Source organism: Hydra vulgaris, chromosome 14 (genome assembly GCF_038396675.1).
Source record: "Hydra vulgaris chromosome 14, alternate assembly HydraT2T_AEP".
NCBI classification, from domain to species: domain Eukaryota; kingdom Metazoa; phylum Cnidaria; class Hydrozoa; order Anthoathecata; family Hydridae; genus Hydra; species Hydra vulgaris.
This window is the reverse complement of record NC_088933.1, coordinates 14,187,501-14,204,373: the sequence shown is the minus strand read 5'-3', so window position 1 is coordinate 14,204,373 and position 16,873 is coordinate 14,187,501. Positions and strand designations below refer to the sequence as shown.

Here is a 16,873-nt window from a genome sequence, read left to right as displayed (position 1 = left end):
TTTTGAAAACAAGAAACAAAATTAATTCATAGAAAATGTAAAAGAAATTTACCTTGTTTAGATGTAAGCTCTTTCTCGTTTGTTGTTGGATTAATGCTTTTATTAGTGCCTCTATCTTTATTTTTTCTGTTATTTTGACCATTCCCTGGTACAACATGAATTTTCAAACTAAAATAAAGATTATGAATTTTAAAACTAAACAAAACCAGTCTAATGAGAAAGATAATAACATATATAAAAACATTAAGCACTACTTTGTTTTAATTTTTAATTAAATGTGGAGTTATATTAATATATTTATATATGATATATTATTTATGTTATGTTTATATATTTATATAATTATATATAATATATTATTTATGTGGAGTTATATTAATATATTTAAATCATAAACCTTTTATTTTGAGTAAAGTTTTATTTATTAAAGTACTTGACTCAAAATACAATGTTAACAACTTGTTGGCTGCTGCACGAAGTCTAATGAAAAAGACAACAACATATATAGAAATTCAATGACTGCTGATCCAACTGATGAAAAGATAAAATTAAAAAAAATGGCTGAACTAAACCCTTAAGTTTGGTTTAGAAATATCTGTTGAATAATTGATTGCAAAACCTGGTCATTGAAAGACAATCAAAATACATTTAAAATCATTTGAACTTTATAAAATAAACTTTTTTTTTAAATAATTAACAGCTTGATTTTTTTTTAAATAATTAACAGCTTGATTGATAACAGCAATTATTTATAGTCGTTCATATTTGACCACCGCAAAAGAAACAATAATATTAAGATTTTGAAACAGTTCACCTATTTAATTAACAAGCAAAGCTTTATAACAACTAAAAACATTGCTACTACTATTTCTACTAGCTGAAACCTTTTTGAAAACCAAAAAAAAAAAAAAAAAAAAAAAAGAAAGAACAAAAAACAACAAACAAACCGTTTTTTAGGTATTTCTTTCCATTTTAAATAGATTGAGTTGTTAGTCTGTTTGTATTCATTTTCTTTTTTATGCTGAACAATTATATTGGATTCTGGTGAAGATTCTGATAATGATTCTGAAGAAGATTTATCTAAAACATGTTCAAAAGAGTAAAAAATATAGAAAAAAGATTTTTTAAATGTTTATCTTATGGAACAAACAAACAAAAAAACTTAGTATTGTTTTGAAAGACAGTTTTGAAATCAGTCTTTCTGGATTCTTGATGAAATCATTGAAAGTAGTTTTTATTCATTTATAGAAATAAAACCCTATGTTTGGTCATGAAGGTTCTGCAATAAGCAATTTATTAAACTTTTATGTATTAAACTGTATAAAAAATTCATGAAAAAAATAAATAAAAAATAATAAGTATGTTAAAAGTTAAAAAAATTTGTTTAAAGTTTTTAAGATTTTTAAGTAAAACTTTATGAATTTCATTTTTGAGTTTTTATTTTACATGACTAGACATTTCCACAGTTTTCAATGCTGAATTTCAATTTTATGTTACATGATTAGACGTCCATCCTATTTTGACCCTCATGAACAAATTTTAATATACAGATTGTCATAAAATATTCCCAAGGTATTGTTTTTTTGATGAAATTTTTTAATTTTTTATTTTGGATGACAATTTATACTTGCCCAACTCTTTTAAAGTTTAAATTTTTTAAATTTTTTGAGTTTTTAAGGGCATTTTCAAACAATCGGCGCAAATAAAAATTTACAAATTATTAACTTATAATAACGTCAATACAAAGAATGGAAGCTTGTTTATATATACATATACTGATTGTGCGCATTTTTATTATTATTACTTTTGTTAACTGGTGGTACTTTAAAAATGCACAAATTTGTTATGAAATTGAAAAAATGTGGTTTTTAAACACAACAGCGTTGAGGCCAAATACACAGCAATTAAAAATTTGTTAGATTTTTTTGATCTCATATAGTTCACTCACTTCAAGCTCTGGCTATTTAATAGATTGTTTGTGCAAGATTAGCTAAGTTTCATGGCCAACCATTATTCTTGTTAACCTCCTGCCATCATATCGCAGAGCTTTATATAGCCGTAGCTGTAAATAAAACTGTTAAGCCCAAGAATAAAATATTTATATTGTAAAACCATAAAAGGTTAAAAAATAGTGCAGAGATTATTGTCAACTTGCAGAAAAAAATCAGACCGTTTACCAGAAAAAAACAACTCATTAAAACTCATGGCAAAATTGTAAATCTATTGACCGCAATTTAAGGAATTTATTTCTCAAAACTAGCTACGGCAACTGCTTTCTCGCTATTGAATGGTTCTAATAATTTGAATTTTGATCCGATACCTAACTGCAAACTCTGAACCTTAAAAATACATTTAAAAATTATTTTGTTACATATTTTTTTGAGATATTTGTCTTAAACTAAAAATTTATATATATATATATATATATATATATATATATATATATATATATATATATATATGTATGTATATATATATGTATGTATATATATATATGTATATATATATATATATATATATATATATATATACAATAGGGTGATGACTTTTTAACTTTTATTCTAAAAATTATTTCCTGTAACAGGAATGGATGAACTTTTGCCTATTATTGACTAAAATGACCTATATTCCAATAAAATATTGAAAAAGGTCACGCACAAACCAAATTGAAATGTAATATAGACCATTTTAGTGAAATATATATTTGTTTCAATAATATTTATATATAAGTCATTAAACCAACTTGTAAAATAATTTATATACTACATATTATTATAGAGACTCTGAGGGGAGTCATTGGGTGCAATTGACTCCCCTTTTTGTACCAAGTGGTCTTTGTTTCACGTAAATTTGGTTATAAAAATCTAGCAAAATATTTATTTTTTATTCTAAATTTCTTTGCTTTACAAAAACAAACCTCCCTAAAAATCCTTGCGGTACTGCCCCTAGAGAATTATTTGGAATTTTCCAGAATATTGTATAACATTATGCTTTCAAGAAGCTCCTGCAGAGTTGTAAAATTTTCTTTAGTTATTTTGCAGTGTGGTATAAACTGATATATAAGTGAGGTGTTCAAAGCGAATAGTTAAGTTTAAATTAGCTTAATTTTGTATCAACACTATTATTGCCTAATTGAACAAGATCTTGAATCATTTGGTGAGCTACATTGATAATTGTGCCTTATATACAAAAATATAACTGTGCATATAATATTTAATTAGCGTCATTAAGCTCTATGAAGCATTCAACTTTCCACATGTATCTGATCAAGTCATTTGTGCAAAATTATCAAAACTTTTGAATGACTACAAGCGCTGCAGAAAGAAACAAAACTTTATTGCATTGAATGAACAGTTGAGTGCAAAGGCCAGGTTGGTTATTTCACTGGCAAATCTGCTAGTGCCAAGACCATCCACCCATCCAAGTGAAAGATGGTAATCAAAGTGACATTGTTTACAGTTCAACGAGCAAAAGAAAGCATAAACCAACACGCATTGCAAGACATCTTGTTCCAATCTCGAAGCTGTCTTCCCACTGAGAAATAAAGGTGTGCCACCAGTTTTCTGGTGAGGGCATTGAAATCCCAGCCCCTGCACTTAAATTGAAAGATGGGAAAGCTCAAACAATCACAGAAGAAATTCACTATGCGTTAGAGGAATCCAATCTTTAGCTGAATTCCTCTAACGCATTATGAAGTTCTTTTAACGATACAGCAACTGTAAATAATGGCAAGAAGACAGGTATTGTTGTTTGGAAGCACCAAATGTTTGAGGAGAAAGGTTAAAACAAACCCAAGTTCATGAGTTTCCAACACCATGTACTGGATTGCATTCTTCACATTGTCAAGTATGATGAGCTTAATGGATTGACTAAATCACCAAACTTCGAATACTTCTTTGTGAAGGATTTGATGTGCAAAAATGATAAATTGAAATCAGCTTTTAGCAATGGTTAAAAAGAGAATAACAGGCGGCTAGAGAGACAATATAAAGTTTCTTTACCATCTTACTTGTGTCATCCGTCACCACACTGAGATTCACAAATGAGTAATCCCAAACATCAGCAATGTACGCGGAAACTCTCGAACCATTCTAGCCCTTCTTGCGTTTATTCTGATGCCTGAAACCCATAACAGGCTGCGTAAAAATCCTACTCTTGGGTCTACCACTGATTTCGCAGTCAATTTTTCCACATTGAAGATTTTGATGAACTATCTACAGTGCTGAATAACTATTCAAAAGGTCTCAGATGCTTGCGAAACTAATGGAAAACATGCATATCTCCAATTGACAACGCCCTAAGCAACCAGTGCAGTGAGTGTGTGATCGAAGTTTTCCAAGACCTGTATGAAAATCCTGCCGCAATAAGGACAAACTCCCACTAAGATTCATCCTGTTTAATAACATTATCCTAAATAATTGACTTCCTTGTGTGTTTGTTGACCCTATAAAATGTTGCATATATATGACTGTAAAGCTTGTGTTTAATTTTGTAACTGCTTAAGGGGACCTCAAAAGTTAGGCAAAAAATATAATAAATAAAAAATTTTAAGTCATTTTGTGCATATATATACATATACATATATATATATATATATATATATATATATATATATATATATATATATATATATATATATAGAGATAGATATATATATATATATATATATATATATATATATATATATATATATATATATATATATATATATATAGATATATAGATATATAGATATATAGATATATGTATGTATGTATGTATGTATGTATGTATGTATGTATGTATGTATGTATGTATGTATGTATGTATATAGATATATATATATATGTTTGTATGTATGTATGTATATATCAGTTGCTTCAGAATCAAGAGATCTTTGGTTCGATGCCTACTCTAGGGCTTTTTTTGACATAAACCAAGCCTATTTTTCCAAGTTAAATGCTATTCTGCGGTGTTCTGCGTTGTGACCATAAGGTCTTTATGGAGCACCTAAAATAACTACAGAAAAAATGTGTATGTATATTTTTGAACTACATTGATACGTTTTGATCTAGTTTACTTTTAACTAACTAGATCAACAAAAGATCAAAAATCCTAAACCCAATCTTTTAAGGAAACCAGTTTGGATTTGTATTTGTTTGATCCAAGGCTCCAGTTACAGTATTTAAAAAAAAAAACATCATTTGATACAAAAATAGGGTAGAAATCAAAGTTTGTCGCATGACCGGAAATGACCTCAAAGATCAACAAAAAATCACTTTACAATAGCCAAAGTGTTAATTTATCATTCGTAATCAGTGAAAGATAGGTACTACATTTTTAAATTAATAAGCACAGTGTTTTTTTTTGGTACAGGAACACATAAAGAAAATATCATTAATAAAATTAACTGGATTCGACATCAGAATCTATTCAAGCCAATGCTTGGAAATTGCTCCAAATTTAGTCAAAAATTGCAAAACGTATAACTTTTTCGGGATTGGCTACTATCACAGTTTTCAATGTAGAGTTTCCACTTTATTTTAGATGATTAGATGTTTTCACAGTTTTCAATGTCAATTTTCTACTTTATTTACATGATTAGACGTTTCCACAGTTTTCAATGTTGGGTTTCCGCTTTATTTTACATGACTAGACGTTTCCACAGTTTTCAATGTTGAGTTTCACTTTTATTTACATGATCAGACATTTCCACAATTTTCAATGTTGGGTTTCCACTTTATTTTTCATGGCTAGATATTTCCACAGTTTTCAATGTTGGGTTTCCGCTTTATTTTACATGACTAGACGTTTCCACAGTTTTCAATGTTGAGTTTCCACTTTATTTTACATGACTAGATGTTTCCACAGTTTTTAATGTTGGGTTTCCACTTTATTTTACATGACTAGAGTTTCCACAGTTTTTAATGTCAAGTTTCAACTTTATTTTACATGATTAGACATTTCCACAGTTTTTAATGTTGGGTTTTCACTTAAGTTTATATGACTAGAGTTTCTGCAGTTTTCAATACTGGTATTTTTGACTTGGCTAATAGAGCAAAATGTACCCTATGGAAAAGTTCGAGCACATCAGGTCTTATCACCCACATGAGAACCATCCATAACACAAATATCAAAAATACAAAAGTAAATGAAACATCTGTTGACCAAATTCTGAAAAAGCAAATGAAAGTAGATGGATTCATTAAATGCAAAACTTTGCTTAAATAGTTTGCAAAATGTTCCACCAAGGATAATATGTCTTTAAAAACAATTAAAAATCTGATGCAATACACAAGTTTATTCTAAACCAAGGTTTCAAAAAAAAATCAAGCCAAAGCAGCAAAACTAAAGATCTTACCCAATTAGATAAAAAAGCAAGAGTTGTTTGACAAAACTTGTTTTATGAAAAAATTTGATGAAAAGGTCAGAATAACAATTGATGAATCGACCAACATCACTCAGGGTTTAAACACATTTTTGAAAAAAAAAACAAAGAAAAAATCTTTTTTTTTTTAAATAGGCTGTGTTTAGTCAACTTTTTTAGTTGCCACCCCAGATCTGGCAACAGTATTCCATAAAAGGACATATTTGAGATTTATAGAGATAGGGAATAGAATACGGCATAAGAAAGTGTTGAGCTCAATAAAGAGATGCAACCTTAGCAGATGCTAATTTTGCAATAGGTTTGATATACGGTTACCAAGAAAGATTGGAAAGAGTTAATCCTAGAAGATGAAGAGTAGATGACTCATTAAGTACATTACCATTCATAAATAAAGGAAGATCTAAATTGTTGCAATAACGACTGGCTGAAAAAAATTGGGTTTTATCTGAATTAAAGTTCACCTGCCACTGTGAGCCCTATGTTGTAGCAGAAGTGAGACTCTTTTCAAGCTTTTATACTAAGATTGGAAAGGAAGGATTCAATAATCTTAAAGATGTTACCAGATACACAGTAAGAAGAAAACCTATGGAGAAGACCAGCATACCAAACTTTATAAAAAGTTTTAGAAATGTTAAGAGTGATAGCCTTAACCTCTCCACCTCTATATAATGCATGATAAAACCTATCAGGTATTACTAGGAGCAAATCAGCTGTAGAACGAGAAGATCGAAATCCATATGATGATCAGAAAGTTATTATATTTGAGATGAGAGATTAAGTGTTTGTTAATTAAAGACTTGAAAACCTTGCTTATGATAGGAAGAAGACTAATGGGAAGGTAGTTAGAAGAATCAGATCACTCTCCAAAATTTTTGAAAATAGGGATAACACTAAATAGGGATACTGCTTTCCAGCATGCTGGAAAACAAGACTCCGATAAGCACTTGTTAAATAGTTTTGAAAGTATAGATGACAGCTCCGGAGATTACTTCTGCAAGACTACGACAAGTCAGGACCACAAGCTGTAGAGGAGTCGAAGCAGGAAATCACTTTTGATACAGAAGCTGGAGTGATACAAATGTCAAGCAATGGATCAACCTGGTGACGGCTATATCAAGTAGAATGCAACTAGTAGAATCAAGAGATGATATTGATGAAAAGTTCTTAGCAAACAACTCAGCTTTGTGTTTAGGTGAGGTGACAAAGTCTGAACCATACAAGAGAGGTGGAATAACAGATTTGCCCTTATTATTGATACTGTTGAAGATTCTCTAGAGGTCACGAGAGCCTAATTTTTGTGATGAAATACAAGATTTCATGAACTGAGAATAGCGGGCTTTGGCGTTAAAACTTTTTTACAATGGTTTCTAGCAATAGTAAACAGACGTCTGTTTTCTGAAGAACTGTTTTTCTGATAGATATGGAAGTAACGGTTTCATTTGGAAACTGCAGTAGCACAATGTGAGGAAAACCATGGAGAAGAGTGAGGCTTGGCCTGGAATCATCTAAAGAAAATAAAAGATTCCATGCCAGCCTGAATCCACAAAGTTATAAAAGAAGAACATTTGACAGCAGGAAGACGAAAGTTGTCAACCCAAGGGTCATCACGAAGAAAATCACGGAAAGAGTCCCAGTCAGCTGTAAGGTAGTTTTAAGAGGTATGATGATAGGGGATTCTGATAAAGAAGAAGAATGAGATAATAGTTTTAGAGAGATCAAACCGTAATCAGAAGCACCTAAGGGTGAATGTGGAGAAACTGAGCACTGACTAGGATCAGAAACAAGACATAAGTTGAGTAGAGAAGGTAAATGATTCGGGGTTATCCAGAAAGCGAGTTGGAAAATTAACTATTTGAGCTAGAGATTGAGAAAGGCAAAAGTTGAGGGCTTTAACACCAGCAGAGTCACTGACACTAGAGCCAAGCCATTCAGTGTGATGAGCATTAAAGTCACCAACAACAACAATATTGGCTGGTGGATAAAGAGAAAGGGCTTGGTCAATTTGATCAAAATAATGTCAAAAAGAGTGCAGTCTTGAGTAGAAGGAGAGCGATATAGAACAAAGAAAAAGGCAATAGAGTGAAGTGGTGCTAAACGAAAGCACATGAAAGAATAGTCTGTGGATTCAAACCTATTTTCCTAACAAATGGGTGAATTGTTATGAATGTAAATGCCCAGGCCAAGCATGTGACAATTGGAGTCTTTAAGAATTAAAGGAAGATAACCATAAACACTAAGATCACAAAATGAGACAGATGAACTCAAATTAGTCTCACAAAGAGCGAGTAGGTCTGGTGAACTTTAAAAGTGATAAGACTCAACAGAAGAAAACTTACTTCAAAGACCACGAATATTAGTAAATTAGGTTTGGAGAACTTGGTGATGATGATGGTTTTTTGTGTTTTTAGGACAGAAGTCATTTTGAATTTTTTAAAGAACTTGACTCAAAGCATAGATAGTACTCAGTACACTATTTAATAGTCCAAGCAATTGCCTCATTACTATTAATAAACCCTAAGCCTTAACAAAGGGCTCTAAATATGGCCTCAACAATGCACACCAAAATTATGAACAGGGACACCATCTATGCACAACTTGGCACTGTTAATATTCTGATATTTTTCAGCTGTTGATGGAATCAGCCTCTCTAAGTGCTACCACAGAGTTCGGGAAACCTGACTACCAACCAGCCTCAGAACCATAAAACTAAGTTTTAGAGCTGTACCCTTATTAGAAGATAATAGAATGAGTTGCCTAGTCATAAAAACAGAGGCACAAGCAAAACCCATGCATTGAGTTAAGAACATCCAATATTTAACATCCTAAACTGGAACCAATGTATTAAAAATACATCTGCACCAGCCTAATAGATGAAGTAGTGGTGCGAGGCTGGTCAACAAATAAAATCTGTTTACCCCTTAAGTCTTTGTCTAGGAGGCCTTCTACAAGTAGCTGGGTGCATTTAACATTTGCCCAAGATGAGTTATTGAGACACCATCTCTAGCCTTTACTCAACCAAGAGCCCCACGGCAGGGGGTGTTTTTAGTTGGAGTTGGCTTCTCCTAGCCTTTGTCTAAAAAAGCGTATCCTACAAGGCAGCAGGACATGAAGCAGGTTGTACTTGGTTACATGTAACCAACCAGTAGCAGGATAGCCTGACCTAAGCTATTATATACATAAAAAAACTGCTTGAAAAAAAAAATTAAAAAACTTGTTTACAAAAAATCAAAAACTGCAATAGAACATATTCTGACTTAATAAAAAATGTAATTATTTAGTCTCCGGTATCAAAAGACAATAATAGAAATTAGTTGGAATATCTAAACTTTGAAAATATTTCTTCTTTTTAATTAAGCAGGTTAATTTCATTGTGATATAAAATTCTAAATTTTTCATGAAGGCAGCAATTGCAAATTTTGGATGTTGTTTTAAAGAGTTCAAATATATATATTTTGGACGTCGTTTTAAAGGGTTTACAACAAATACGTCTCTTAATTACTTTTGACATTTGTCAAAATGTTTTTAAAACATTCTGAATGTTTTTAATAATAACAATGTTCTTATTTTTATTTTTTTAATAAAATGTTTTTATTTTTATTTTTTTTAATATAAATGTTTTTATTTTTTATTTTTTTTTTGTACATCATGCATGCAGTGTTGCTACATCAACTATCTTATAGCCTAACTCGCAGCAGAGTGCTGCTACATCAATTATCTTATAGCCTGACTCGCAACAGAGTGCTGCTACATTGACTGAGGGTTTGGTTGGGGCAGGCAGTCTATCAATTAATAAAAAAAAAAATTCTGGTCTTGCATTTTAATTTTTACTTTTTGTCAACAAAATACGGAAAAAACTTTCTGAAAACCAGTTAGGAGTTTGCATATTGTTAAGTAAAGAAGTTATATTCATATTAAAATATGTCACGGATAATTTATGCATGACTTACTTCAATTTTAATTTATGCGGTGTAAGTTCAAATTAAAAATAATTTATTTCTTCTATTTGAAAGCTAAATCCAGCATGTTTTTTTTTTAAATTCTAGTTGAACTTTATCATATTATCTGCTTAATTGTATCCTGGTTAAGTCGAACCATTTGCTAACTCGTTTATCTTTTTAGGATCCATTTGACAAAAAACTTCTCTTAACTAGAACTTTTACTTTGAATTGCATTAAAGTCCGTGTAATAAATATTAAAACGTGCAACACTTTAATGAAAATTCCAAACTTAAATGTTAAAAAATTAAATATCTAGCGTAATATTTATAAATATCTAGCGTAATATTTATAAATATCTAGCGTAATAATTATAAATATCTTATAAATAAATATCTAGCGTAAAAAGTTTATATGAAGCTTTAAATGTAGTTTTAGTCAAACTAAAACTACATTTAAAACTTCCATTTTGTACAAGTTCGAACACATTCTATTAATTAATGACTATTATATTTAAAATTCAAAAACATCAAAAGGTTGGAATATGAAATATTTTTTCAAATATAAGTTAATATAAAACTAAATATTTTCACTGGTATCTTCCAATCAGTTAAGCTTATATTAAAGTCTATTTATTAAAAAAGTTAAAGCTAAACGCAACTTAAAATTTAAAAAAAAAATAGTTTTAATAAACAATATGTATAACAAATATTTTTGTTATATAACTTTGAATTGCAACTTTTGTTATATAACTTTGAATTGCAACTTTTGTTATATAACTTTGAATTGCAACTTTTGGAAACATGCTCACAAACAATAAAAGAAAAAATGTCACTAGTATCACAAACATATTTCTAAAAATATTCTTAAATATATAAGTTATTTATATATTATATTTGTATAAGTATATATATACTTACAATAATATATATTATATTAGTATAAGTCTATTATATATTTATTAAGTATATAATCAAGTATATAAAATATTATTCACTTGATAATATTTAAACGGCGCATTCAGTCTAAATAAGAAAGCAGTTTTCTATTTTGTACAAACAATGAAAGCAAAATGTAATTTTAAAAATGTAAGATTCTTTTGCTTTATTAAACTTAATTTTTCGTACATCTTTTGTAAATAAAAGAAATATTCTTAATCTTTTTTTTTTTCCTTCTATTATTTACTTTAAATCAAACTAAAAAGATTTCTGTTGTTTAAAATGTCTGCAATCAAACATGTTAATTAAACTCCAAAAAGGAAACAAAATTTATGTAGTCATCTTTTAGTAAATGGAGATATTTCATTGTTTTTATTTAATATCAAAGCTGCAGTAACATATTTTTCCCGGTAGATAGACAAATAAATTAACTAAAAAAACAAAGTATTTTTGTCTGATTTCCCAGACTTCACATGAAAAAAATTTAGATAAAAATTGCCCACCCTTTTCCTTGTACGAAATGGTACATTTTTGAGTGACCTCCTCCCCATACTTGCGTATGCAATTTATGTATGGCACATGGCAACCAATTTCAAACTCTGAATATTGCTCTTGAAGACTTGATGCCGCGCACGCATAATTGCGCTTGTTGATAACATATTTCAGTAATACGAGCGCAAAATATCGCACTGGGCAATCTTATTCATCATATGCACTATATATGTATGTGTATATATATATATAAATATATATATATATATATATGTATATGTATATGCATTTATATGCGTGTTTGTGAGTATATATATATATATGTATATATATATATATATATATATATATATATATATATATATATATATATATATATATATATATATATATATTGTAGACATAGCCCTGCTTTACTTTTTTGCTGTAAATTTATTAATTCCTGTAGAATGTCAACTGTACTGAGTAGAGAGTCAACAATCAAGGTATTTATTTGCCCGCAATCAATTTTCTTTACAAAAAAAAAGTGGAGTTTGAATATTGAATTTGAACAAGTAATAATGCTGTTTTCAAAACAATTCCAGCAAAAGAACATTTTCTGTTCCAACTTATTGTGAAGTTGGAACAGAAAACTTTTATTTCACAATAAAAGATTTATTATTCATCTTTTATTTCACAATAAAAGATTTATTTGATTTAACTTTAAATTTATTATATCTTAAAATATTTTTCATTTCCTGTTCCATTAAATCTAATGTTTCATTTTTTTTAAAGAAGTAAAGCTTTACACTCATCAAAAAGTATTTGATAAATACTTTGTCAATGTTTTTGCAATGCTTTGCAAAATGTTCATAATTTGAATGAAATGGAATTTTCTTAATACTTCTATAAAAGATTTTCATTCTTTAATTAAATTTTCATCAAATTTCAACAATTTTCAAATGCCAACAAAAATCCCTTTATTAATTATTTACCAAAATTGTCTTACAGATGCCAACTATATTTTTATGAAATGTTATAACACAGTATACAATACATTATTTTTTTGATATGGTCAGTTTACCCAATAATAGTCAAAATTTCTTAATACTTACAGCAGTGCTTTCAAGATTTAATTTACTCATTAACCAGATTATTGTGTAAATTTTTTTATCCTCTACCTGAGAAGTTTTCATCAAACTACCAAGACAATTTAGGTTAATTTTACAATGACTATATCCACAGTATGAATTTGAAGAGCAGTTTATTTTAAAGATGAGGAAGCACCTCGTAGATGTTTAAAGAAAAAAAGGAAAAAGAAAGAAAAAAAAGAAGATTCTAGTTCAAACTAGAATATTCATAACTTTTAATCGAAACACAGCATGTATTTGACTTGTTTGTCCATTAGCAAAAAATCTGTTTGTGCTGAAATTATTTAAATGTTTTTCTCATAATCAACAACTTAAAATCTGTTAAAATCAGAGAGAAAAAATATATTATGGTCCAGTGTAATAATTACATCAAACAATAAAATAACGCAATAAGTAAAAAAAACAAAATTTTTCAAAATAATAATAAAATAGTAATAATTAACTAAAACCAATAAACCAATAATAAACCAATTTTAAACCAATGAAGATCTTTGTGGATAAAAAATACTTTATTGGCTATGGCATAATGAACATGCACAAATGGTAAAAAATCTTGCCATAATGCCACTACAATTAAGTTCAAACAGTAACATACTAGATGGTAAAACAAACAACTAGAGAAAAGTTTTTCAAAATACTACCTTTGTCAGTTATAACTTTTTTAAGATTGGATTTTGTGTTTTCGTTACCATTGTTATTAAAACTCTTTCGTTGCCTCAAAATTTCGTTCCATTGATTAGGCTAGCAAAAAAAAATCTTTCTGTTATTTGGTATAACAAGACAAATATATATATTTTCTTCCCTTGTTTAGTCTAACAAGATAAAAATAAAGAGTTTCTTTTATTGTGCTAAGAAAAAATCTTAAAAAAAGAGTTTTCTGCTTGAAGATGGTGAAGTTATTTGTATTTATATTTATTTACATATTAATTGAAAAGTTATGTCAGCCATCTTTAACGGCACACAAAAAATGATAATTAATATAATAATAACAACAATAAAAATAATAATATATATATATAACAATAATAATAATATATATATATATATTTACATATTATAATAATAATATATATAAAAATAATATATCGATGGGTTAATTAGCCCTACATCGAGTTATAAATGTTGAAATATTGATCTCTGCACCCTCTACCGTCTACCAAATTATAAGGAGTGGATGAGATATCCATTTTAAGTTATTCAATAAAAACCGTGTTGCATGACCATCTTATTGTTTTTTTCATATTTTTTCATGTATGTCACATATGTTTGATGAACAGAGATTAATACAAATATTATACATAGAAATTTTGAAGCAATACAATAAAACAACAATTATATGTTTTTAAATATTTGAATTTGTATACGAGTTTAAACTTTTAAAATCGTTTTTATCATAACTGTCTAAAATAGACATACAATGTTTTAGAATTAATCCATCCATCCATATATATATATATATATATATATATATATATATATATATATATATATATATATATATATATATATATATATATATATATATATATATATATATACATATATGTATATACACACACACAGACACATTTATATGGCTTTTACTAAGGATGCAGTGATACATTTTTGATATTCAAACTTACAAACTGCTTTTTCTTAAAGAATAAGTAAAATATTTCAAAAATAAACTTACTAGAGAACATTGTTCACTAAAAATTTTGTTCACTAATTTTTATTCAGGTGTTTCATTAGGGTGATGCAAAATTTTAAGGTACAAAACTTTGGTTGTCCTCAAGGTTGCCTTTATTTTATATGAAATAGTAATTATTGGGCAAAATTTGAAGCAAATCATAATAATATTTAGGGGTTGCCATGTTTTATCACATTTTTGTTGTAAGGTAAAAAAAAAAAAAATTATATGAACTGTCAATGTTTACTGTTTAAAAACAATACTGCTAAATAAATATTTAGTACAGTATTTTTTGTGTACTAAACATTACTACTATGCAATAGGCAATCAAAATCAATCATCTTTCATCAACAGTCATCTTCATCAGTGTCATCTTCATCACTTTGATTCAACTGGAAATCCTTTCCGGTGAAGAAGAAACTACAATTGGTTTTCATCTTTCATAACTTGGCATCATTGAATAGTGCTTGTTCAGCTAACGGAGCTTCATTCCAAAACTGTTCATATATAAATGCCACAAAAAGACTTATGTCTGTTATTTCCCTGTATTAACAAATTGATTCTGAAACAATTATATTTTTAGAAATTATATAGCTTTGGTAATCTAACATGTATTGTGTGTTGCACCTGGAGCACAAAACTTTACATTAAACTCCGATGTTGTATTTAATCCTCCAAGATAAAAAAGGCACAAATTCAAGAGTTCTAAGTAATCATCCCTGGGTTGTCCACCTTCAATTGCTTAACAATAGTGAACTAACATTTCTTCACAGAGTTTGATAAGAAAATCACAATTAAAAAGTTCTTCAATCCCTGTAGAGAACAGCTTTTTGTTGCTCACCCATACCTCAACCAATTTTTGGAATGTCCAGTAATTTTTCCATCCCACCACCTCTCACAAGGATTGCAATTCTATTTACTTTTTGTTGACCACCGGTGATACCAGGTAAGAGCTTTCTATCCCAAAGTAAAAGAAGAGGACCATTAGAAGAGAAATTGACCTTGTCAGCCGTAGTCAATGCTTCACAAACCAATAGCCCTGTTTTGCAGATTGTGCTGTATGACAATGATAAATCTTTGTGAGTGATCAAGAGCCTGAGCCACTGCTCCTAGCATGAAAAGTACACCGCGAACAGAAATATTAAATTTTTTTTACTCACTATATTATTACTTTTTAGTCACTATATTATTACTTTTTGTTGTTTGTTTTTTGCTTTATTTGTTTATTTTATGAAGGTGTTTTTAACTATACAAGTGACACCGAACCTAATTTTGTAAAACTATAAATAAATTTGTAATTTTTATCAACTTTATGGTTAAATAAATAGATAGAGATAAATATATAGAATAATAATAAAAATAAGAATAAAGATATAAATATAGAATATATAAAGATATGAATATAGAATAAATAAATAAAAAATTTTAAAAATAAATAAAAAGATAACATATGGCATTTTTTTTTTTTTTTACTCATAATTAAATTTTAAATAAACAGCTGCATCAAAAGTTTACACAAAACATAAGTTGAACTTTTTTTTGTTTATTCTATATTCATATCTTTATATATTCTATATTTATATCTTTATTCTTACGTAACTAAATTAACGTCATTTTTTTATTTGTTTCTCCCTAATTATTTTTTAATAAAAAATCATTTGTAGTTGCAAAGCCGCAACTAGAAATTTTTGATGAATGTTTTTTAGAATTCTAACACTTGTTATCTTTTTCAAAAGCAAGTTTAGTTCTTTCAGAGTTGACTCAATAATATTTTTTATTAAAGGTTTTAAGTCATTATTGAGCAATGGTAAATTGTCTTTTAATTTCTTATAAATAACTTGATAAAACTTATCTGCATAATCTAAAAATTTGTTATCATTATGATATTGCTACTGTTATTGTCATACTGATATTGCTAATGTTATTGCTTACTGTTACTGTTATTATGATATTGCTACTGTTACTTTTTTGATAAATATTGCATGGCTTCTACTACCATCAAATCCAAACTTTATTTTCATTAGTATATTATCACTGTTTATATCCAAAAAATGTTCTCCAATATCCTTTGCATTGTCAGTTTAACAGCCTGAAATAGACTGAATTAAACACTAGAATAAGGTTCAAGATAATTCATAGTAATCAGTGTTAATTCAAATTGTTTTTTTCTGAGATTTTTTTTAAATATAAATTCACCTCCCCAAGGCCCAGAGGACCACTACTGACTCGGAACTTCTCACTTATGAAGCAAGCGGTCTACCACTACACCACTACCGCATGATTTTTTCCAGCTTGGCAATGTATTGAAACCAGCAGTTTAAAGAAAAGTTTTTGGTTTGTAT

The 16,873-nt window shown here is 28.5% G+C and overlaps 1 protein-coding gene across 1 annotated transcript in view; it reads right to left on the bottom strand.

Moving 5' to 3' along the window:
* LOC100210028 (lysine-specific demethylase 4A) overlaps positions 1–16,873 on the bottom strand; it is a 94,018-nt gene that overhangs the window by 34,759 nt on the left and 42,386 nt on the right. Inside the window, exons 9-11 of the mRNA XM_065818480.1 lie at positions 13,504–13,603; positions 948–1,080; positions 53–168 (exon numbers count right to left, since the gene is read on the bottom strand). Coding sequence (XP_065674552.1) covers positions 53–168; positions 948–1,080; positions 13,504–13,603 — 349 coding nt within the window. The remainder of the gene's footprint in view (positions 1–52; positions 169–947; positions 1,081–13,503; positions 13,604–16,873) is intronic.